The sequence below is a fragment of the Amblyraja radiata genome, chromosome 26 (genome assembly GCF_010909765.2).
Source record: "Amblyraja radiata isolate CabotCenter1 chromosome 26, sAmbRad1.1.pri, whole genome shotgun sequence".
NCBI lineage: Eukaryota > Metazoa > Chordata > Chondrichthyes > Rajiformes > Rajidae > Amblyraja > Amblyraja radiata.
In genome coordinates, this window is record NC_045981.1 from 24,684,811 (window position 1) to 24,711,016 (window position 26,206).

Here is a 26,206-nt window from a genome sequence, read left to right on the forward strand (position 1 = left end):
ACATGCCTAGCCAGCTATTTCCAGCTTTTTCTGTTTCAAAGTTTTTCAATACTTGAGGCAATCCAAAATGTGCCTTCTTCATAAGTCAGGGCGTGGAAAATTATGTTGCATCTACAGAAAGAACACTGATCAGACTGCATGTCTACAGTTCTGTTCACCATTCCATGAGATGTGGTTGTGCCGAAGAGAGCGTGCAAAGAGATACACTATGTTGCCTTGATTGGTGAAGGAGCAAGTTTGAATAGATACACAAAATGCTGGAGTAACTCAGCAGGTCAGCTGGCATCTCCACAGTTTGAAGAAAGGTCACATTTTCTCCACATGTGTTGCCTGACCTGCTGAGTTACTCCAGCATATTGTACCTATCTTTGGCATAAACCATCATCTGCAGTTTCATTTTATTACCTGAGGGGTTGAATCGTCCAGTCACACTTGTATTTCCTGTTCTTACAATTTGCTACATCTATTCCGCAAGTCAATAAACAAAATACAGAAAGATGTTTTCAAAGCTATCTGCTCAGCTTTATAACAAGAATACGTTCAATACTGTAGCAAATATTAATTTACTTGAGTTCAAGTCTGTGGAGGCTAGAAAACAAGAGTTTTCTAGTACATTGTACATTGTACATTGTACATTGGAAGAGAACAAGTACCAATTATTTTATTTTGGGAGGATGGTCACTATTATAATGTAGAAATCCTGTAGCTAATCTCATAGTGAGATAATTACAGATGTAGAACACAAAAATGCTAGAAGAACTTAGCGGGTCAAACAGCATTTGTGGAGGCAGATGGAACCAAGTGGGGGGAATGGAAGGGGATGGGAAACACAAACAATGGGAGAAGGAACCTAGCTGAGAAAAGAACACTGGGCGTGTGGGCCACCTGAAATTGGGAAAATTCAATGTTTATACCAATAGTCTGTAATCTACCCAGGCAGAATAAGAGATGTTCTGAGAAATGCACTTCCTGGTGAATGGAGTGGTCCTGTGGCCAAAAACACTAGAGAAGAATCTTTTAAGAATCCAAACAAACCAAGTGGAGCTGTGAGTATAAAAACAGCGCGGGGCTTGCTTCTACAGAGGCCCGGGGAGCACTTGGTGCGAGGAGGAGTTACCCAAATCTGCAACGTTCCATCTCACTTCCAGAGAAGGAGTCTGGTGGAAGCCTCTGATTGGTGGAAGAGGACCAGAGGAATCAGCTGATTGGGTGCAACCCCGGGTTTACATTTCTGCTTTCAGGTTAAGGATTCTGGGAGTTAGGGATTCTGGGAGTTAAGGATTCTGGGAGTTAAGGCCCAGGAGCCGTTACAGAGGGAGGAGCGACGTCCGTGTGGTGAGTTCAAAAGCCCATCGCGGGGCTTGTTTCAACAGAGGCCCAGGAGCCGTTGGTGAGGGAGGAGCGACGTCCGTGCGGTGAGTGTAAAACCTATCGGCGGGGCTTGTTTCAACAGAGGCCCAGGAGCCGTTACATAGGGAGGAGCCAAAATCTGCAACGTTCCATTCGCAGATCACACTTCAAATTAAGGCGGCTGGTGGAAGCCTCTGATTGGTCGAACGGACTAGAGGAAGCAGCTGATTGGCTTGTATCCCGGGTAAGGCTTTATTGTATTCGGATAAGGGGGAGAATGAGGGCCAGGGCAGTTTACTGTTCTGGATGTCAGATGTGGGAGGTCATGGAGTCCGAGTGCCCTCCAGACGTCCACATCTGCGCCAGGTGCGTCGAGATGGGGCTCCTAAGGGACTGTGTTAGGAACCTGGAGCAGCAACTCGATGACCTCTGTCTGCTCAGGGAGAGCGAGGAGGTCATAGAAAGGAGTTACAGGGAGGTGGTCACTCCAAGACCACGGGAGACAGAAAACTGGGTCATAGTTAGGAAGGGCAATGGGCAGAGGCAGGGACTGGTGAGTACCCCGGTGGCTGTACACCTTGAAAATAAGTACTCATGTTTGAGTAAGGGTGGGGGAGACAGCCTACCTGTGGGCAGCGGCAGCAGCCGGGCCTCTGGCACAAAGACCGGTCGGTCCTGTTGCTCAGAAGGGTAAGGAAAAGAAGAGGAGGGCAATTGTAATAGGGGACTCTATAGTCAGGGGGTCGGATAGGCGATTCTGTGGATGCAGACAGGAGACCCGGATGGTAGTTTGCCTCCCTGATGCCAGGGTCAGGGATGTGTCTGAACGTGTCCAAGAAATCCTGAAATGGGAGGGAGAGGAGCCTGAGGTTGTGGTACATATAGGTACCAACGACATAGGTAAAAAAAGAGAAGAGGTCCTGAAAGAAGAATTTAGGGAGTTAGGTAGAGAGTTAAGGAGAAGGACTGCAAAGGTAACAATCTCAGGATTACAGCCTGTGCCACGCGACAGTGAGAGTAGGAATGGAACGAGGTGGAGGATAAATGAGTGGATGAGGGACTGGTGCAATGGGTATGGATTCAAGTTTCTGGATCATTGGGACCTCTTTTGGGGAAGGTGCGACCTGTACAGAAAGGACGGGTTGCACTTGAACTCGAGGGGGACCAATATCCTGGCGGGGAGATTTGCAAAGGCTACTGGGGAGACTTTAAACTAGTATGGTTGGGGGGAGGGAATCAAATTGGGAAAGCTAGCAGTCAGTGTGTGAGGCAGGAGGCAGAGAATGGTAGCACTCTGACACAAAATGTAGGGGAGAGAGAAGAAAAAGACAATAAACAGAATAAGAGTGTATATGAGAATAAGAGTGTATATACACATTCTTAAATGTGTATATTTTAATGCTAGGAGCATTGTAAGAAAGGTGGATGAATTTAAGAGCCTGGATTGACACCTGGAAGTATGATGTTGTGGCGATCAGTGAAACATGGTTGCAGGAGGGCTGTGATTGGAAACTAAATATTCCAGGATTTCATTGCTTCAGGTGTGATAGAATTGGAGGGGCAAGAAGTGGAGGTGTTGCATTGCTTATCAGGGAAGATATTACAGCAGTGCTTTGGCAGGATAGATTAGAGGGCTCGTCTAGGGAGGCTATTTGGGTGGAAATGGGAAAGGGATAGCAACACTTATAGGGGTGTATTATAGACCGCCAAATGGGGAGCGAGAATTGGAAGAGCAAATATGTAAGGAGATTGCAGATATTAGTAGTAAGCACAAGGTAGTGATTGTGGGAGATTTCAATTTTCCACACATAGACTGGGAAACACATTCTGTAATTGGGCTGGATGGGTTGGAGTTTGTAAAATGTGTGCAGGATAGTTTTTTGCAGCAATACATAGAAGTACCTACTAGAGAAGGGGCGATGCTGGACCTCCTGTTAGGAAATGAGACGGGTCAGGTGGCAGAGGTATGCGTTGGGGAACAGTTCGAGACACGTGATCACAATACCATTAGTTTCAATATAATTATGGAGAGGGTCAGAACTGGACCTAGGGTTGAGATTTTTGATTGGAGAAAGGCTAACTTTGAGGAGATTTAAAAGGAGTAAATTGGGACAGTTTGTTTTATGGGAAAGATGTGGAAGAGAAATGGAGGACATTTTTTTTTTTTTTTTTTTTTTTTTTTTTTTTTTTTTAGTATTTTTTATTTTAAAAGAAGTTAGATAGTAAAGGATAGAAAGATGTGAAATATATAGTGTGTGAAAAAGAAAACGAGTAAATGAAAAAAGTTGAGAGAGAGAATAGAGAGAAGAAAAGAAAAAAAAAAAAAAAAAAAAAAAAAAAAAAAAAAAAAAAAAAAAAAAAAAAGAGGAGATCATTATTTATAGTCTTGACCAACCCTCGTCCAGTCCTGAAACAGTTATTTTTTACAGTTGTGTTGCACCATATGATTCCAAAAAAACGACGAATGGAGACCAACTCGTTATGAATTGGTCTGATTTATCCATTAGGAGGAATCGCATTTCCTCAAGATGAGCGGTGTCCAACATGCTTGCAATCCACATTTTAAGCGTTGGTATTGATGTACCTTTCCAAAATTTAAGAATTAATTTTTTTGCTATTATTAAACCATAGTTAAGGAATAGATTTTGAGATGTGTTCAATTTATTCCCATCTTCCATTACGCCAAATATAATCATTTCAGTATTAGGTTCCATTCTTGTCTTGAATAATTTTGTAAATATTTCAAAAATATCATTCCAAAATCTATAAAGTTTTATGCAGGAGACTAAGGAGTGTGTTATAGTTGCCTTTTGGGCTAGACATTTATCACAGGTGGCGGATATATTTGGATAAAATTTGTTCAATCTTGTTTTTGAGTAATATAATCTATGTACAATTTTAAATTGAATTAAATTATGTCTTACATTAATTGAACATTTGTGAATATATATCAGGTATTTTTCCCATTTAACCTTCGTAATTTTTATCATTAGTTCCCGTTCCCACTCTTCTCTAAGTACCTCTGTCGATGGTAGGTCTATATTTAGAATACTATTATATAAATATGATATTAATTTTTGTGAGTCAGCTTCAATATTCATTGCCTCTTCCAATAAGTCAGGAGTTACTTTTTGATATCCTTGTATATATTTTTTCACGAAATCGCAAATCTGAAGATATTTAAAATATTGGTTGTTTTTCAATTTAAATTTTAATTGTAATTGTTGGAATGATAGTAAGTTTCCCATTTCATACATATCCCCGATCCTTCTAATTCCGAGACTTTCCCATTGGTTATATGTCTTATCAATAAGAGATGGTTTAAATAAAGGGTTATTCGCTATTGGCATTAACAGTGATAGATTTCTTAATTTTAAAGATAATTTTATTTGTTTCCAAATTCTTATTGTACCATATATAATTGGGTTCTTCTTATATATTGTGTTATTCAGTTTTTTTGGGGAGAAGAGGATCGTTCCTATATTACTAGGATGGCAATCCTCCTTCTCCATTTTTATCCATTCTGTCTGTTGGGTAGTACTATCCAACCAATAAATCATATTCTTAATATGCACTGCCCAGTAATAATACATAAAATTCGGAAGTGAAAGTCCCCCGACCTCTTTTGGTTTACATAAGTGTTTTTTTGTGATTCTATGTGATCTATAGTCCCAAATATAATTAGTAATATTAGAGTCTAATTTTTTTAAAAAGTATTTTGGTATATATACCGGTATAGATTGAAATAGGTATAGTAATTGTGGTAGGAAGATCATTTTTATTGCATTTATTCTACCTAATAATGATAAGGGAAGTGTTTTCCAAAATTTAATCGACGTATTAAGTTTATTTAATAAAGGCATGAAATTAGCATTGAATAATGCTTTATATTTTCTAGTAATCTGAATACCCAAATATTTAAATTTTTCTGTTGCAATTTTAAAGGGGAACTTCAGTAAGTGTGTAGGTTCTTGAGGTTTTAATGTCATGATTTCACTTTTATTCCAGTTTATTCTATATCCAGAAAAAGACCCAAATTCCTCTATTAAGTTTAATAAATTTGGTATGCTCGTTTGTGACTTTGTAATATATAAAAGTATATCGTCTGTATATAATGAGATTTTATTCTTTGAGTCTCTGGTATTATAGCCCTGAATATTCGGATGAATTCTTATACTTTCAGCCAGGGGTTCTATCATAAGGGCAAATAGCAGGGGTGATAGTGCACATCCCTGCCTATTACCCCTTGATAGTTGAAATTTTTGAGATAACATGTTATTAGTTAAAATTCTTGCCATCGGTTTATCATATAATAATTTTACCCATCTTATAAAATTCTCTCCCATATTAAATTTTTGTAGTACTTTATATAAGTATTGCCACTCTACCTGATCAAATGCTTTCTCTGCATCCAAAGAAATAATTGATATATCTTCTTCCTCTACTTTATGCGAGTACATTATATTAAACAGACGTCTCAGATTATTAAATGAGTATCTTTTAGGTATAAACCCCGTTTGATCAGGGTTTATCAATTTACTAATATATTTGCTTAATCTTCTTGATAAAATCTTTGCTAAAATTTTCTGATCTGTATTTAAAAGTGATATAGCTCTGTACGAGCCCGGATCTTCTAAATCTTTATCTTTTTTTGGAATAAGTGTAATAGTTGATTCTGTTAGTGTTTCAGGTAGTTTGTTTTCTTTAAAAGCATGGGAGTATAAATTAAATAAATAAGGGGTTGTTATCTCCTGAAATTTTTTATAAAATTCATTATTAAAACCATCTGGTCCCGGTGTCTTACCATTTTTCAGCGATTTTATTGTTTCACCTATTTCTTTGATTGTAATTTGAGCTCCTAATTCCTCTTGTTCCAAAAGGTCCAGTATTGGAAGATTACAATTATCTAGAAATTTTTTTATTTTACTATCTTCTCTTTTAATTTTAGATGTATATAAGTTTTGATAAAATTGGGCAAATCTATTATTAATATCTTTAGGTAGTATTAGTAATTCTCCTTCCTCTGATTTAATTTTGGTTATAGTATTTTCCTTTTCTTGTTTTTTCAATTGGCGAGCTAAAAGCTTATGTGGTTTGTCACCAAACTCAAAATGTTCCTGTTTTGTCATTTGGAATAGTCTTATTACCCTTGCCGATAAAATTCGATTAAGTTTAAATTTCAGTAATATTATCTTATTGTGTTTATCTGTCGTGGAATCTTTGGCATTATCCATCTCTAACTGTCTGATTTCTTGTTCTAACAACAATTGTTCTGTCTTATTCTTTTTATTTTGAAAACTTTGATATGAAATTATAATTCCTCTCATAAATGCCTTAAAAGTTTCCCATAATAAAGAAGGCAAAGTACCTGGTATATCATTTGTATCGAAAAAAAGTTCCATTTGTTGTTTTAAATATTGATAGCCTTGCACGTCATTTAAAATATGTGTATTAAACCTCCAAAAAAAAATTTTTCCCGGCATTCCCTCAAATTTTACTGAAAATGTCAACGGGGAGTGATCTGAGATACTACTAATGTGGTATGTTGGGTTGTTTGTATATGGCATTAATTTCATATCCACTAAAAAATAATCAATTCTTGAATAAGTTTTATGCACCGAAGAGTAAAACGAGTATTCCCTTCCAACTGGATTAGCAGATCTCCATACATCTATTATATTCGTATTTTTTATATATGTATTTAGAAGTTCGCTAGTTTTAGATTTTAAATTACTCTTCTTTTGTTTTGCTGATTTATCTAGATATGAATCTAAAACACAGTTAAAGTCCCCCCCTATTATCACATTTTGGTAATTAAACTCTGATATTATGTCAATAATTTTATCAAAAAAGTGGGGGTTATCAAAATTCGGAGCATAAATATTTATCAAAGTTAGTGGGGTTGCATAAATTTCACCCGAAACTATAATATATCTTCCCTCTTTATCTGATATGGTATTCTTTAATTTAAAAGGAATACCTTTCCTAATAAGAATAGCTGTACCCCTAGATTTAGAAGTAAATGAGGAGTAGTATGTTTGGCCTATCCAATTCGCCTTTAATCTTATTTGTGTTTGTTGTTTCATGTGTGTCTCCTGCAAAAACATTATGTCGCTTTTCAACGATTTTAGTTGGGCAAAAATTTTACCCCTCTTAATTGGTTCGTTGGCACCCCGTATATTCCAACTACAAAATGTAATTCCTCCATTCTTTATTTGTCTATCGTCTTGCATTGTAAATCAGGGTAATATTCCTGAATCATATGGTGCAAACAAATACCTCAGAACTTTAGGACTTGGGTGGTCATCCCGGTTTATTAAATTTATATTGCATCTCCTTCTTGTAAAGTGCCTTAGAAAAAGAAAAAAAGAGTGTGATACACAATTACTTTCAAAAAAATTAAACAGATAAAAATCTTGCTTGTGTTTTTAAAAAAAAGGTGCTATTAAGGTATCTAAGGGAAGATACCTTAAGAACGAATAGCCATCAACGATGGCAAAAAATGTATAGACCTCCGTGATGTTGTTATACATTGAGCTCCTCCCCCTAGGCGAATCCTCATAAAAAGTTACATATCGTTTCATATTGTGTTTTTTCTTATATGAGTTTATCAAATCAGTGCTAGTGACAGCCGAGAGAAAAAAGAGACATAAGGAATAAAAAAACAAAACAAATATAGAACAAACATATACACGATTATATAAGTATATATGTCCCTCTAATTTATCCAATCTTAATCTAATCTAAACTTTCCCATATATATCCACCCTGTATTCTTACATAATATCCCATTCTATAACTACCATACATCATACAAGCTGGTACCAAAGGGTTAACTACCGTACAAGCAGGTGCCAAGGGGTTAAACTTTGAGCTTTGCATCCAAGGTTGAATATAACCAAGCTCTCTGAATAACACATTCCAACGAGATAAGCTTTATAATTGTCTGGGTAGCTCGGCCATTTTAATGTAAAAAGTTCAGATTTCTTCATTGTCGGCAGTTTGACCCGATGTTTTCTTAACGATATCCTCTGCATACTTTAAAGCTTTTCCGGGAGCTGCAAATGAGCGTTCAACGCCATTATAAGTTATCTTCATTTTTCCGGGAAACAAAATTCCATATCTTACTCCCGGGACTTCCCTCAAAGTGTGTCTTGCTGGTGTAAACAATCTCATTTTCTGGACTACCTCAGGAGAGTAATCGCGAAATATTCGCACATCATCCCCACGGTATGTCAGTTTCTTCCCATGAGTGATCTTTTTCAATATAAATTCCACTGAAGAGATGTCACGGAATTTCACAATTATCTGTCTTGAATCATTTTGTTTGTTTTATGGGAAAGATGTGGAAGAGAAATGGAGGACATTTAAAGGTGACATTTTAAGAGTACAGAATCTTTATGTCCCTGTTCGGTTGAAAGGAAATAGTAAAAATTGGAAAGAGCCATGGTTTTCAAGGGAAATTGGACACTTGGATCAGAAAAAGAGAGAGATCTACAATAATTATAGGCAGCATGGAGTAAATGAGGTGCTTGAGGAGTATAAAGAATGTAAAAAGAATCTTAAGAAATAAATTAGAAAAGCTAAAAGAAGATATGAGGTTGCTTTGGCAAGTAAGGTGAAAGTAAATCCAAAGGGTTTCTACAGCTATATTAATAGCAAAAGGATAACGAGGGATAAAATTGGTCCATTTGGGTGTCAGAGTGGACATCTATCTGCAGAGCCAAAAGAAATGGGGGAGATATTGAACAATTTCTTTTCTTCGGTATTCACCAAGGAGAAGGATATTGAATTATGTGAGGTAAGGGAAACAAGTAGAGTAGCTATGGAAACTATGAGATTCAAAGAAGAGGAAGTACTGACACTTCTGAGAAATATAAAAGTGGATAAGTCTCCAGGTCCGGACAGGATATTCCCTAGGACATTGAGGGAAGTTAGTGTAGAAATAGCAGGGGCTACGACAGAAATATTTCAAATGTCATTAGAAACGGGAATAGTGCCCGAGGATTGGCGTACTGCGCATGTTGTTCCATTGTTTAAAAAGGGGTCTAAGAGTAAACCTAGCAATTATAGACCTGTTAGTTTGACGTCAGTGGTGGGCAAATTAATGGAAAGGATACTTAGAGATAATATATATAAGCATCTGGATAAACAGGGTCTGATTAGGAATAGTCAACATGGATTTGTGCCTGGAAGGTCATGTTTGACTAATCTTCTTGAATTTTTTGAAGAGGTTACTCGGGAAATTGATGGGGATAAAGCAGTGGATGTTGTATATATGGACTTCAGTAAGGCCTTTGACAAGGTTCCTCACGGAAGGTTGGTTAAGAAGGTTCAATTGTTGGGTATTAATGGTGGAGTAGCAAGATGGATTCAACAGTGGCTGAATGGGAGATGCCAGAGAGTAATGGTGGATGGTTGTTTGTCAGGTTGGAGGCCAGTGACTAGTGGGGTGCCACAGGGATCTGTGTTGGGTCCACTGTTGTTTGTCATGTACATCAATGATCTGGATGATGGTGTGGTAAATTGGATTAGTAAGTATGCAGATGATACTAAGATAGGTGGGGTTGTGGATAATGAAGTAGATTTTCAAAGTCTACAGAGAGATTTATGCCAGTTGAAAGAGTGGGCTGAAAGATGGCAGATGGAGTTTAATGCTGATAAGTGTGAGGTGCTACATCTTGGCAGGACAAATCAAAATAGGACGTACATGGTAAATGGTAGGGAATTGAAGAATGCAGGTGAACAGAGGGATCTGGGAATAACTGTGCACAATTCCCTGAAAGTGGAATCTCATGTAGATAGGGTGGTAAAGAAAGCTTTTGGTGTGCTGGCCTTTATAAATCAGAGCATTGAGTATAGAAGTTGGGATGTAATGTTAAAATTGTACAAGGCATTGGTGAGGCCAATTCTGGAGTATGGTGTACAATTTTGGTCGCCTAATTATAGGAAGGATGTCAACAAAATAGAGAGAATGCAGAGGCGATTTACTAGAATGTTGCCTGGGTTTCAGCAACTAAGTTACAGAGAAAGGTTGAACAAGTTAGGGCTTTATTCTTTGGAGCGCAGAAGGTTAAGGGGGGACTTGATAGAGGTCTTTAAAATGATGAGAGGGATAGACAGAGTTGACATGGATAAGCTTTTCCCACTGAGAGTAGGGAAGATTCAAACAAGGGGACATGACTTGAGAATTAAGGGACAGAAGTTTAGGGGTAACATGAGGGGGAACTTCTTTACTCAGAGAGTGGTGGCTGTGTGGAATAAGCTTCCAGTGAAGGTGGTGGAGGCAGGTTCGTTTTTATCATTTAAAAATAAATTGGATAGTTATATGGACGGGAAAGGAATGGAGGGTTATGGTCTGAGCGCAGGTATATGGGACTAGGGAAGAATATGTGTTCGGCACGGACTAGAAGGGTCGAGATGGCCTGTTTCCGTGCTGTAATTATATGGTTATATTATAAGTATCTTGGCATCAAATTGCAGAATGATCTGCGTTGGAATGGTCAGACTCATCATGCAACGGTGAAAGCAACAGGTGTCCTAAACTTTCTGAGGCGCAACTTTCATAATTGTTCAACTTCTGTCAAGGAGAAGCTATACTTCACCCTCGTTAGACCTCATTTGGACTACGCAGTTGCAGCATGCGACCCATACACAAATAAAAACATTTCTTCCTTCGAACGTGTCCAAAGACAGGCAGCTCGATTTGTTACTAACATCTATGAGAGAGAAGCGAGTGTCACCAAACTTCTGAATTCTCTGGGGTGGAACCCTCTCCAAGCCAGACGTGAAGCTCACCGTTTGACCTGTTTTTACAAAATGTTAAATGGTCAGCTCGACATAGACTACAAGACCTACACCAAACCCAAACCAATTAGGAGCAGACGAGGGCATTCGATCCAATTTGTGATCCCAGCTACAAAGACAGATGTGTACAGCAATTCGTTCTTCCCCCGCACAATTAAAGCATGGAATAATCTCCACCCAACTATAGTTACCCAACCAGATGCAACTAAATTTAAAGTAGCTCTTTCTTCCCAATAACATAGAAACATAGAAACATAGAAAGTAGGTGCGAGAGTAGACCACCAGGTCCGTCGAGCCCGCACCGCCATTCGCTCATGGCTGAACACTAAACAGACACACTTACCCACAAACAGTAGACACAAGACACAGAACACAAGACACTACCCTCCCCTTCATACCGCTATCACCCCTCTCCACCCCAAGAACCGCGTGATCTCCTGGGGGAGGCAAAAAAACGGATAAAAACCCAGGTCCAATTCGGGAAAAAAAATCCGGGAAATTCCTCTCCGACCCCAATCCAGGCGATCGACACTTGTCCAGGAGATCACTCAGGTCTCACTATACTAACCATACCTAGGTCCATATCCCTGCCCTCTCCCCGTAGCCCCTTATCCCCTCGGCAGCTAAAAAACCATCTATTCTAGACTTAAATATATTTAACGTTTCTGCTTCCACTGCTCCCTGGGGCAGTGAATTCCATAAATTAACCACCCTCTTGGTGAAGAAGTTCTTCCTCATCTCAGTTTTAAAAGAGCCCCCCCTTATTCTGCAACTATGTTTTGAATAAGTTTCTGGCTTAAGCCCTCCCTTCACCACCTCCAGTTTAAATTCCATTTGGAATATTTTGGAGGACCAAGAAACCAAGAAGATCATTGTTATTCAAAATTCATTATAGGATCCTCTACACCCAAGAAAATAGATCAGATATTAGCCCCATGTCTCTTCCTCTGACAATATCCCACACCAGCTTCCCATGCCACCTTCCACTTTGTAAACAGAATCTTCACATCAGACTTATCGTCAAGCCAGATTTTAATATTCTAGCTCTTGATTCTAACAGTGCTTTCTACTGAGACACAGATGACATGACAAATGGACTTCTGCTACACAAATATAACTTTGTATTCTATAATACACCATTACTTGTTCAATTGAAAGAAAACCTCATGCAGCTGGCTTCTCGATCTGCTGGTTCACTTGCACCATGGACAAATGTGGATAAATAGGACTAACAGAGGAAACAACTTGGTCAGCATGGATGAGGTGGGGAATGAGGAATTGCTGTTGTCCATGAAGAGCAGTATATAAATGCAAATTCATTATTTTAACTCCTGCAAGGAGCATTAAAAAAAACAGCAATTGCATATTTGAGAAGGGAACTATCACGGGGCCAATTTTTCCAACAATGCTGGGATTCTCTTTAAACGCTCAACCTCAAATCAAAGGTTTAATGTCACAGAAGATGGGCAATGAAAAGATATGCCGGGGAGAGCAGATGGTACCAACGCTAGATTTTAACCTTTTCTTCTTCTTAGGCCCACTTCGGTTATGGCTGACCACGAGTGTCTCCAGGGTGTTATTCCCTATATGGAGGACGCCTATGCGTGACTTTGTTTAACGTGGGGAGACTGGTGCACAGACAGCCACCCCACGGTCCTTGGCAGATCTGGGTCCAGTGGCATGGAGTCCAAGACGACCAGAGACCCTTTTCTGCTGCAGCCTTCATCCGCCTTCCCAGCCGTTGTGACGCTCCGCTAAGATCAGCCATCATCCGCCGCCTGTTCCACTGTTGAGTCTTGGTTGGATTGCTCTTTGTCAGAGCAATTGTGTATTTGTACATTGTATTGTGTAATTGTACATATTGTACATTGTGTATTGTGTAATTGTACATATTGTTCCTAATAATCATGTCAGAACAGATGTTAAGATAAAGGAACCTCATCCAAAATATTAATACCTCTTCACAGTAGCTTCATCACCTGCTGGGATACCAGCCATAAATCTGGTCTATTAACTGCCATAACAATTGCTCTGTTAAATAGCCACTTTTGCCCAAATAATCCCACATGTGCTCCTTTATAAGGACAGAATAATTACAGCAGCTTTCTTCCTGTTGCCTTCAATCTCCTCACAATAGATTTCAGTTTAGTGCATGTTCTACAGTTCAGGTTTTTATAGATTTAAGAGTTGAATTTCAGTTATTAATATTAGCACATACTTCAGAAATAGGCAAACCAATATTATTTTTTTAAATCAAAGAATCTTACCTATAAATTTTACTTGGCCTTTGGAAATTTGTGGAAACTTACCAGATGGATCACCTAACCAAGATTGGTTCAGCAGCAAAGTTATTGAACAGCCAAACAAACTCGAAGGGCTGAATGTCCAACTTGTTCTGTTTCTTATGTTCTCAGTGATCCCACTAAATATTAATTACTGTATTATAGGGGAAAAATTAGGTATTAGATTAGTTTATTTATAAAGATACACAATGGAAACTGGCCTTTTTGGGGTCGAGTCCGCACTTATTCTCACTAGTTCTATGATATCCCACTTTCTCATCCATTCCCTAAACACTAGGGGAATTTAGAGATGCCAATTAACCTACCAACCTGCACGTCTTTGGGATGTGGGGCACCCGGAGGAAACCCACTCGGTCGCAGGGAGAATGTGCAAACTCCACACAGACAGCACCCAAGGACAGGATCAAACCCGGGACTTTTTTCTGTGGGGCAACCGCTCCCATCAGCTGTGCCACCATGCTGTCCACAGTGTCAATTAAATTCTTCTAAACAATGCCATGACATTATTTGTATTCACCATTCATTTGGGTTTACGCCCCAACCCAAAGGTGGCACTTAATACTGTTACCTAAATTTTCTGCACAAAAATAGGAGTGGGATATGAACCCATTTTCTTTTCACTCACAAACAGTTTTCACTGATCCAAGCCGACGATAGACTGAATTTCATGTGTTAATTCTGATGACGAGGAAGGCCATTCGATCTTAGCCACATATCCCTCAATTTTATGTCAAAGATTATCAGGATGAAGTCCTTAATATTGTAATGTCTAGTGATACAATAATTGTACTTTTGCATAAGGCCATCAATGTATTGGAACGGAAAACCTCTATGCAAAGAAAATAGATATGAAGAGGATCAGTAAACTCAAAGCAAACTGATGTCATCGTAGTGGTAAATCAGACAAATCTAATGTGAAGGTACACAAAAAAGCTGGAGAAACTCAGCGGGTGCAGCAGCATCTATGGAGCGAAGGAAATAGGCAACGTTTCGGCTCGAAACGTTGCCTATTTCCTTCGCTCCATAGATGCTGCTGCACCCGCTGAGTTTCTCCAGCTTTTTTGTGTACCCTCGATTTTCCAGCATCTGCAGTTCCTTCTTAAACAAAATCTAATGTGAATATTACTGTATGGAGCACACTGACATCATTAAAGAAATATTTAAAACTTTCATTTAAAACAAACCATTTTATTTTGAGATTTTTTTTGTTTTCTCGCAAGGCAACCAACTCCATAACTCAATTGGCTTTTTGTTAGTACAAATCAGAACTTTGATCAGGATAATTCTACACGTTTTCCAGCAGAAAATAATGTAGAGAACTTGAGGTTTTTTTTTAAAGCTAGTTTTCTTTGTTCAAACCAGGTTGTATGCCTGAATGAGTATTCAAATGTTGTTTGAAACCACCTTTAAATATGCTCACAACTTCAGCAACCTATCATGTTATGCAATTAGCCCAGCCCATCATATACTGTACATTGGCAGTCGATTAACAGACGCTTGTGACAATTGGTTATAACCAATGCCTCTCAATTCCAAAGTCACAAAAAAATTCCATGAGTATCGTTATAAAACAATCCAACAAAATCAATGATAAGGATCGATGGGTAATTTGAATTGCTTGAAGGTATAGAAAGAGATATCTCCATTATCCACCACGGCAAACACGACAGGAACTTCACCGCTTTGAAAAGCTAGCTTCTTCATCGTGCGCAAATCTGGCACTGGCCCATCAAAGCTGTGGACAGAACAGGCCAAGGAATGAAACATTAGAAAGAAATTCCTGCATTCATTGCATATCTTTCAATAACTCAGGAGGCCCGAAAGAACTTTAACCAGGTAATCACTGTTATAATGTGGGAAACAAAGAAGTCAAATCTGCACAACAATTTCCCCACAAAACAGCAGCATGACAATAGATATATTGCTTGGATGATAGATATCAGCCAGGATAATTGCCATGCTATTCAAAGGAGTGCCTCAGGACCTAACAGGAAGCTTGGTGACAAGGTTGCAAGAGCTTGCAAGGGCTGGTGGTGTTGAGATTTTAAAAGAATCTTGAACCTATGATCTTTTGCTTCGGCATGCACGTAAGCAAACCAAAGGATTTAAAGGACTAACCAAGGATTCAAACTGAAGACAGGCACAAAACGTTGGAGTAACTCAGCAGGTTGGACAGAATCTCTAGATAAGGAATAAGTGGGCGTTTCGGGTCGAGACCCTTCTTCATTTGTCTCGACCTGAATCACCACCTATTCCTTTTCTCCAGAGTTCAGTAACCCGCTTAGTTACTCCAGCTTTTTGTGTCTGTCTTTGGTTTAAACCGGAATCTGCAATTCTTCCCTACACAAGGATTTAAGCTTTATTAAATCATGGCAGAAATTTCAATCATGATTTAAGAAAATTTGGATGGACATGCCCTAGGAACTCAAGGTCCTTCCTACAATTGAAAAGATGAGATAGATATTACAGGCAAAGGACATTAAAACTGAACTCCCTCCCTAATGGCATTGTGAGTATTCCCACAGCATAAGAACTGCAGCAGTTTGTGAGAGCCACTCATCACCACCTTCTCACGTGCAATTTAGAATGGGAAAGTAAATGTTGGCTCAGCCTGAGAATGAATTTCCATGGAATGAATTTAAAACTCCACATAAAAAGTGCCAAACACACCATAACTCAAATGGTATCCTCTTGTGCAATTATAAGAAAGGCAAAATAAAGGAGAAACTTTATTTTGAACTAGTGTAGCCAGAAGCAGAATTGCTGTCATAAATGTGTTTGGAGATTGATTTACTGTTGAGCAGCTAGGATGCAAAGGCTTGAATCTTAATGTACAAATTACAGGTCCTAAATATTTTATGTTTGGGTTTCAACTAGTCTGATCAAGTTAACTATGGACTTCCACCACCCACCTCTCTCCCCCCCCCCCCCCCCCCCCCCCCCCCCCCCCCACCCCCCACATTCACATTTGTTCACTCACATTTGCCCAAGTTGGACATGGACAATCCACTGAGCAGATGGGCATGAGCAGTACTCAGGCCTCAGCTAGCAAGTCCCAAGGCACTACTCCTTTAGCTGGCTGGTTGCAATCAAAAGGCTTGAAGTGTTTTAATATGTCTCTGGTAATCATTGAAAAATAGTTCAAGTAATTTCAATAATTTAAAAAATTAATGAAAATAAACAAACTACTTATCGTTTTATTTAAGGTCAATGACATTCCAATGGATGGCTAGTGTGAACCTATGGAGCCAAGTACCAAGTGCATGTAGGCCCTCTCTTCAGAAGACCTGTGCTCCACTGCTGGACACAGGGCAAGTCAAACTCATGTGGATCAATGCATTCAAGCAGAAAGCACAGTCACAGATGCATGATGGGTCACAGCTGGCAATCCTTTACAGACTCAGAGGCAAAGCACAATTAGGCCCTTAGAGTAGGATTTCAATCACTGAAAAACTTGTAAACTTAATTAAATACTAACTGGCTGAACCATAAGGAGGATCGTGAAATATTGCTGAATAATGCTGGCAGATAGTAGCGATTATGTCATTTTGCAAACTTGATAGCAGACATTAACATCTTAAAAACTCATCATCACCTTTAATAATGGCTTAATATATTTTATGATCTGACATGAAGCTTTCTGTGTAATTTCACCATAAAAGGGAAAACTATTTACCTTTATAAGATGCACCTGCCAGATGGGTGCAGGGTAAGAATAAAAATCCCACCTCCTAATTAGTTCCCAAAATAACTAGTTTATCTAATTAGTCCTTTGTATTTGATGATGTTTAACAAAAAGTAACAGTTATATGACACCATTGAAATGAAGAATTCCACAGCGCTTCATAATGGCGTATCCAAAAATCCAGCATAATGTTGTGTAGTACCTGCAGATACACATTCTTGAAAAGGGTTTCCCGGGATGCGTTTTTCGGAATTTTGCCACAGCATCAGCTTGGTACAGGTCAAATGAAATCCTGAAGCTTTGAGAGGCTTCCTGCAACCTGGGCAGCACAAATGTAAAACAAAATCTCACATTTGGCAATCATGAGAAGAACAACATACATCTTTTATTTTTTAAACTATCTTTACTATCATTTTTGGCCACTTTTAAGAAATAACGATATGCCAAATTGGGAAATCCCTTAGGGTCTTATCTGGATGTATACAGTAATTTGGGGCTGTACAAACAGGACTGCATATGCTGGTTTACAAAGGAACGACACAAGATGTTGGAGTAATTTAGCAGGTCAGGCAGCATCTCGGGAGAATATGGATTGATGATGTTTTGGATCGGAACCCTTTTTCAGACTGAGGGTCCTGACCCAAAACATCATCTATACAGGTTCTCCAAAGATACTGTTTGACTGAATTACACCAACACTTCATAGTCCTTTTGTGTAAACCACCATCTGCAGTTCCTTGTTTCTGCATCTTAGAGACCTGAAGGGGCAGTTTATTGGGAAACGAGTACTCAAGCTTGTGTTAGGTTATGTTTTATTTTTAAACCCCGTGAAGACCTCTAGCTTCTTGTGCCTAAAGGCATGACTGCAATATATTGCTGATTGAGACTGATATAATTGTTGTTTTGAGAAATTGCTCTATTGGCATAGACTCAATAAGCCGAATGACCTTCCTCCATGGCATAGTAAGTTTGCTTACTTCTTCTATCCCTTGTCTCTTAGGTTGAAAAGCCCAAGATTTGGATTAGTTCTCCTCTACATTGCCTCCAGTTAACCATCCTACATAGCACAGTCCACCAACTGCATCTTTCAATTGTCACAATATTCCCAGATACTTTATGAATAAAAAGCCATCTGATTAATTCAAGATTTGAGTTATAGAAAGTGTTCTAAAACAGATGAGGGAGATAAAGAAGAGAATGGATTCAGGGAAGTAGCTCATTTCTGAAGCCTGATTACAGTTTGCTAAAGATGGAGAAATGGCAGAAATGCACAAAAGGATCGACAGTGGAACATAAAGCACAAGGATAGATTTTGGGGGAAGAAGTGGGAATAGAGATTAGGGGATAAAGAATATAGAGATCTTATAAAGTTGGAATGTTAAACTTGAGGCTTTGAGGAACTGGTTAAAATGTTGTCTTGGTTAAACATGTTCGGTGTGAACTAAAGTTTAGAGAAAAAGATGGGATGTCATCCTAAAAAAAAACACTGCAACGATGACGCCACTAGATCTAAAACAGGTATGTAACAAGAGACAATAGACAATAGGTGCAGGAGTAGGCCATTTGGTTCTTCGAGCCAGCACTGCCATTCACTGTGATCATGGAGCAGATGATATGTTATAAAATGTAAACAGCAACCTCTATTGTGGGGACGATATGGAGCTGGATGTTCATCAACTGAACAAAATTACTAATTGCTTTGTTCAATTAAAGACAATGGATAGTTTGAAGAACATGAGGGACGAGAGCCATCAGTTTTTGGAAGATGGATGGATTGACTGGAGAAAGCTCAGAGTGATACACATTAGTGAAGGAACATGCTAATTAAGCAAGCTTTCACAACCACAAGCTTGGGTTTGTCTGCACTAGTATCAGATGTCACATCAACAAACTGCAATAAATATCAAGAATAAAGGGAACTTTGCTGTAATGTTCAGTAACAACTTACCAGGGTGTCTTATCTAAGATGTGTGCAGATTCCATGGTGCAAATGCGTTGCTGAATTTCCCCTTTGAAATAAGAAAATAATGGATGAAAATACTAGCATTTATATATTAGTCACAGAAGAGCAAATAAGCCGCAAGCATAAATATTACCAAACTGCAAAAAAAGTAGGCAATCTGAAACCAATAAATTGGCTGTTGAACAACCACAGATGAATTGTCAAGAATAGAGTGTAGAGAAAGAGTCAGACAACAGAAAATTCAGGATAGCATTTCTGGAGCAGCAAGTCGAGGCATTCGCAAAGCAGTCATCTTATCTACATTCAGTCTCATAGAACTCTGTTTTTGATCACCAACTTCAGAATGCTAAATTAAATGCAAAAACAAATCAGAAAGATTACATAAAAGAGCAGATATTCACCTCCATTGCTGGCACCATGAAAAAAAAGATGGCCATGCTGTGATGACCAAGAGTGCTTTTACTGATTGCTGGATGGGGAGAAAAGGAAATTGGCGAAAATAGTCAAGGATAATCCACTGAATGTGGAGAATGGTGAAATGGTAAACACAAAGCGAACCCTATCAATGGTTTAGGAAGAAAATGTAGGAAATAGGACGGCGACATTGCAGCCTCTATAAAATGCAGACGTTTTCAAAACTATTTGGAAACTATTTCATTCTATTATGGCCGACAGGTATTGGGACTGACATTAATGATATATTATGAGGGGCTGTATTCAATAGGCTTGTAGATTTGTTGTAAAAGCTCCAAGGAATAGTCTCTGTTCTTCTGTCGTATATCTTTGCATAACCTATCAACAAACTCATCCCAGCAAGAGTTAAAAAGGTGACCAAGTATCAAAAGTGCTGGAGTGACCCACCTCTAATTGTCCTTGAAGTAGATGGTGGTGAGCCACCTTCTTGAAATCTCTGTACTGTGGGTTAGAGAATTCCAGGATTTTGATCCAGTGATTTTTCATCTCTTAAAAATATATTGCCTGTCCTTCGTCATCACTGAATCTAAACTCTGGGACCCCCTACCCAGTACCCAGAACCCCCTACCCAGTACCCAGAACTCCCTAGCCAGTTCACCAGAAATAATTTGGGATGGGTGATAAATGGTGGCCTTGCCAACCACATGTGAATACTGCCATTTCATTTTTTTTTAAATATATATTTCCAATCAAATGTTTTTGTGCAACTTGGAAAGAAACCTGCAATGGCATGTTTTAATGCACTTACTGCCCTTTCCTTGGTAATAGAGGTTTGAGTGGTGCTGTCAAAGTAACCTATGTGAGGGAATGCAGTGCATTTTACAGATTGGACACACTGCTGCTACTGTGTACCGGTGGTGGAGGGAATTTTACTTCGGAGTCACGTGAGTGACTACGTGAAGAACCCCGCCAGGACGCATGCGTGTCATATCGCTACACGCATTGCGAAATGTCAGACGCGGTGGAAGGACGTTCCTCCGCGGCGGCAGTTTAAAATCCGCTAATTGCAGGTAAGGGTTTACTCTGCGGTCTTTTTTGTTTCCTTTCCCAACTACAGGCAGGGAAATGGAAAAAACAAAGAAGACAAGGGCTGCGACAAAGCTGGTGAGGGAGGACCGCGGAGCAGCGGGCAGCCAGCAAAAGCAGCCAACGGCACTTGGATCACCCGTAGTGGGATCAGCTGTGCCCGATGTCGCCGCCGCACCGGCCAAATCCACGCGGCCGGGCGGCAAGGCAAAATACAAAACTAACAAGGTCGTGGACTCGGAGTCCGACTTTGAACCACCGCGGGCGGCCAGCGACCGAGAGCGCTGGAGCCGAATGGAGCGATGTATGGAGCATTTGCTCCAACGTGACAGACTCCGGGAGATGGAGTCGGGTCACTGTGGGCCCTATGACAAACCCACAGCAGTACCTTTTCAAGGGCTGCATAGTGTTTCCACCTCATCGGAGGGGAGCACTGCGGGTCAGTTCTGGGCTGACCTGGAAGAGGGGTCCGCAGAAGAACAGATAAGTGTGCATGGGGTACGAGAAAAAGAGAACTTGCTGGACATGGTGGCCAATGGAGCAGACTGGGACAGCCGGAACAGACTGAGAAAAATCTGGAGCCAAAGCTTGCTGCCAGTATTGACTACGTCACTAAACCAGTTACAAGAGCAGGCTGTACTGGACACCACAGGAAGACATCTGGCACCGGGCAATTGCATTTCCCTGAACGTTCCAATTATCAACAACTGTATATGGAAACACATCGGAACAGGGGTCAGGAGTATGGATGTAAAATTACAAAAAGTACTGAAATTACTGACCGCAGGGATAACAGCATTTGCCCGTACAGTGGACGACAGGAATATGTCCCAGGACCAACAAGATGCGCTGGCACTATTCTGTAACACCCAGCACGAAATAAATAACATCAGGAAAAGTGCCATACAACCCACACTGAACCTAAAATTCGCGGGACTGTGCAAACCTGGGGCCACGAAATCACCCATTCTCTTGTTCGGTGGCAACCTATCGAAGCAGGTAAAAGAGCTCGATGAGGAAGCCAAAACCTTGGGATTAATAAAAGGAACACCAACAAAAACCCACTACAGCCAAAGACAGCATCCCTACGCACCCACCAGCAGAACTGGTGAAAGCTCGAAGGCACGGTATTCCAAACATGAGTCTTTTTTAGGCCATGGCCCAGGCCGGCCTTCTTGGAAGATGCGGGGAACCCCAACGCCAACACCAACCAACCCGAAAAACCAGACACTAGCACAACAACAACAGCGGAAGAACTACAAAGGGAAGTAAACCTGCCACTGGTAACAATGGAGGTAGGTGGGTCTGGTTCCCTAAAAGATATGGAGAGCATGGAGGTTGGGGGGAGACTACACTGGTTTTTGAATGCATGGAGCATGCTAACAACCGATACTTACATCTTAAGCAGTATTCAGGGATATACAATAGAGTTTATACACGAGTACAGCCCTCCAGTTCAACATAGATCGTAACCGAGTGTTCGTGCTCTCTGATAAAGAAAAATCAGAGGCACAAGCTGAACTGGAGCGGCTTTACATAAAAGGTGTAATTGAGATAACTCAACACGAACCATTAGAATTCGTGTCCAATATTTTTACCAAAACCAAAAAAGATGGTGGTTGTCGCATCATTATAGATCTGACAAAATTGAATACATTTGTACAATATATTCACTTTAAAATGGAAACCTTTGTTACTGCTAAACAATTAATCTCCAAAGGTTACTTCATGGCCAGCATCGATTTAAAAGATGCTTACTATTCAGTACCCATACGAGGTGACCACAGATGTTACTTAAAGTTTAACTGGATGGGACAACACTGGCAATATAAAGCACTGCCAAATGGGCTATCATCAGCCCCCAGGCTGTTCACAAAAATCTTAAAACCAGCCCCAGCGTTTCTACGGAAATGTAAACACATGGTTATGGCATATTTAGATGACATACTCATTGTGGGCATAACTTTGGAATTGGCCATACAAACTGTAACAGCCACAAAACAGTTATTTGAAAAACTGGGATTTATCATCCATCCAGTTAAATCCAAACTAACACCGTCCACTACTATGGACTATTTGGGATTCACCATTGACTCAGTTCACATGACGGTGACACTACCTAAGGAAAAGGCTAGAGATTTAATAGAGGCTTGCAATAACCTCATTGACATCAGAAATCCATCCATCAGATTGGTAGCAAAAGTAGTTGGTAAAATGGTGGCTGCTTTCCCAGCCACACAATTTGGACATCTACATTACCAAAACTTACAGAGAGCAAAAATACAAGCTCTCAAAATCAATGCAGGTCACTTTGACAGACCTATGAGACTACCAATCCAAGCCAAAACGGAACTAAAATGGTGGATAGACAACCTCTGGCTTTGTTCCAACCCAATCATTGTCAGTAACCCTTCTATGGTACTACAAACTGATGCCAGTGCACTTGGATGGGGAGCCACCAATACCATCACCAGCTGTGGAGGTAGATGGACTGCACAGGAGGCATCTTTCTAAACCACATGGGTGGTAACAAATCGATATCATGTGACAATCTCGCTAATTCAATTTGGCAATGGTGCATCCAGAGAGATATTTGGATATCAGCCACTTACCTACCAGGGAGACTAAATTTAGTGGCAGACACCAGGTCACGCAAATCTAATGAAAACACCGAATGGATGTTGAACAAAATGGTATTTTCTGATATTACAGCAAAATATGGAACACCAGATATCGATCTATTCGCATCCAGACTAAACAACCAGATACCTAACTATGTTTCATGGGAACCAGACCCTGGGGCAGCAGCAACAGATGCATTTTCGCTGCATTGGGGGAAATTGTTTATCTATGCATTCCCACCTTTCTGCCTCATCAGTCGGGTATTAAGGAAAATACAACAAGACTCTGCGTCTGGTATTTTGGTAGTACCCGATTGGCCTACACAACCATGGTTCCCAGTGGTGCAAAACATGGTATTAGAACCATGTATTACCATCCCACATAGACCAGACTTGTTGCTACATCCCGTGACAGGGGATAGCCATCCATGCCATAAAAGCTTGAACCTGTTAATTTGTAGAGTTTAAAAACACCACTTCTACAACTGGGACTAACACAGCGAACATGATCTCGGCGGCCCAAAGACAATCAACTAAAAAACAATATCTGGTCTACATCAGGAAGTGGGAAATGTACTGTCATAAGAACAACATCACCAACAGAAACATGAACATCCCGTCTGTTCTGGAATATCTGGCAGGCCTCCACTATGATGAGGGGCTCAGCTACAGTGCCATCAACAGCGCCAGAAGTGCCCTGTCGACTTACCTATGGCAAGGGACAGAGCGTTACACTGTAGGGACTCACCCTCTGGTAACAAAGCTCATGAGGGGAATATTTAATACAAATCCCCCAAAAACCAGGTACTCCCAAATTTGGGATGTAAGCATTGTCCTGAAAACGCTCAGGAACTGGTGTCCAGCATCAATTCTGTCCCTATACAGACTAACTTTGAAAACAGTCATGTTAATGGCACTGGTCACGGCACAGAGGGTTCAGTCACTGCATAAACTCAGACTGGACAACATGACCTCCTCACCTGACGATATTACGTTCCACATCTACGAACTGGTAAAGCAGAACAGACAGGGATCAGCAGGCCTCAATATACAATTTAGGTCATACCCTTCAGATGACCGTCTCTGTATAGTTAGACACCTGTCATTATACATAGAGAAAACAAAAATCCTAAGAGGCAATGAGAAGGGACTGCTGATCAGCCATAAGCAACCTCACAAAAGAGTGACGGTCCAGACCATCTCAAGATGGCTGAAACAGGTGCTGACACAGGCTGGGGTGGATACTAACGTTTTTAAATCTCATTCCACCAGGGCTGCAGCTACATCGGCAGCAGTACAACTGGATGTGCCCATGGACCAAGTCCTCGAAGCAGCAGGATGGTCAGGGGAAAGAACTTTCCAGTAACTAAGAAAGAGATTAGTTAAAACAAATGTAGGTCCCTTGCAGTCAGAAACAGGCGAGTTGATCATGGGGAACAAGGATATGGCGGACCAATTGAATAACTACTTTGGTTCCGTCTTCACTAAGGAAGACATAAATAATCTGACGGAAATAGCAGGGGACCGCGCGGGTCAAAGGAGTTGGAGGAATTGAGTGAAATCCAGGTTAGCCGGGAAGTGGTGTTGGGTAAATTGAATGGATTAAAGGCCGATAAATCCCCAGGGCCAGATAGGCTGCATCCCAGAGTACTTAAGGAAGTAGCTCCAGAAATAGTGGATGCATTAGTAATAATCTTTCAAAACTCTTTAGATTCTGGAGTAGTTCCTGAGGATTGGCGGGTAGCAAACATAACCCCACTTTTTAAGAAGGGAGGGAGAGAGAAAACGGGGAATTACAGACCAGTTAGTCTAACATCGGTAGTGGGGAAACTGCTAGTCAGTTATTAAAGATGGGATAGCAGCACATTTGGAAAGTGGTGAAATCATTGGACAGTCAGCATGGATTTACAAAAGGTAAATCATGTCTGACGAATCTTATAGAATTTTCGAGGATGTAACTAGTAGCGTGGATAGGGGAGAACCAGTGGATGTGGTGTATCTGGACTTCCAGAAGGCTTTCGACAAGGTCCCACATAAGAGATTAGTATACAAACATAAAGCACACGGCATTGGGGGTTCAGTATTGATGTGGATAGAGAACTTGCTGGCAAACAGGAAGCAAAGAGTAGGAGTAAACGGGTCCTTTTCACAATGGCAGGCAGTGACTAGTGGGGTACCGCAAGGCTCAGTGCTGGGACCCCAGCTATTTACGATATATATTAATGATCTGGATGAGGGAATTGAAGGCAATATCTCTAAGTGAGCGGATGACACTAAGCTGGGGGGCAGTGTTAGCTGTGAGGAGGATGCTAGGAGACTGCAAGGTGACTTGGATAGGCTGGGTGAGTGGGCAAATGTTTGGCAGATGCAGTATAATGTGGATAAATGTGAGGTTATCCATTTTGGTGGCAAAAACAGGAAAGCAGACTATTATCTAAATGGTGGCCGACTAGGAAAAGGGGAGATGCAGCGAGACCTGGGTGTCATGGTACACCAGTCATTGAAAGTAGGCATGCAGGTGCAGCAAGCAGTGAAGAAAGCGAATGTCCAGCATCTACAGTTCCCTTTTGAACAAAGCGAATGGTATGTTAGCTTTCATAGCAAAAGGATTTGAGTATAGGAGCAGGGAGGTTCTACTGCAGTTGTACAGGGTCTTGGTGAGACGACACCTGGAGTATTGCGTACAGTTTTGGTCTCCAAATCTGAGGAAGGACATTATTGCAGAGATAAGTGCAGAGAAGGTTCACCAGACTGATTCCTGGGATGTCAGGACTGTCTTATGAAGAAAGACTGGATAGACTTGGTTTATACTCTCTAGAATTTAGGAGATTGAGACGGGATCTTATAGAAACTTACAAAATTCTTAAGGGGTTGGACAGGCTAGGTGCAGGAAGATTGCTCCCGATGTTGGGGAAGTCCAGGACAAGGGGTCACAGCTTAAGGATAAGGGGAAAATCCTTTAAAACCGAGATGAGAA

The 26,206-nt window shown here is 40.4% G+C and overlaps 1 protein-coding gene across 2 annotated transcripts in view; it reads right to left on the minus strand.

The window, feature by feature from the left end:
• Positions 1-14,627: 14,627 nt before the first annotated feature.
• The window catches only part of tsen54 (tRNA splicing endonuclease subunit 54), a 30,352-nt gene continuing 18,773 nt past the window's right edge, over positions 14,628-26,206 (minus strand). For both annotated transcript variants that reach the window (XM_033044508.1, XM_033044509.1), the window contains 3 exons: positions 19,094-19,154; positions 17,348-17,464; positions 14,628-15,195 (listed from right to left, as the gene is read on the minus strand). In XM_033044508.1, coding sequence (XP_032900399.1) covers positions 15,045-15,195; positions 17,348-17,464; positions 19,094-19,154 — 329 coding nt within the window. In that variant the 3' untranslated portion in view covers positions 14,628-15,044. The remainder of the gene's footprint in view (positions 15,196-17,347; positions 17,465-19,093; positions 19,155-26,206) is intronic.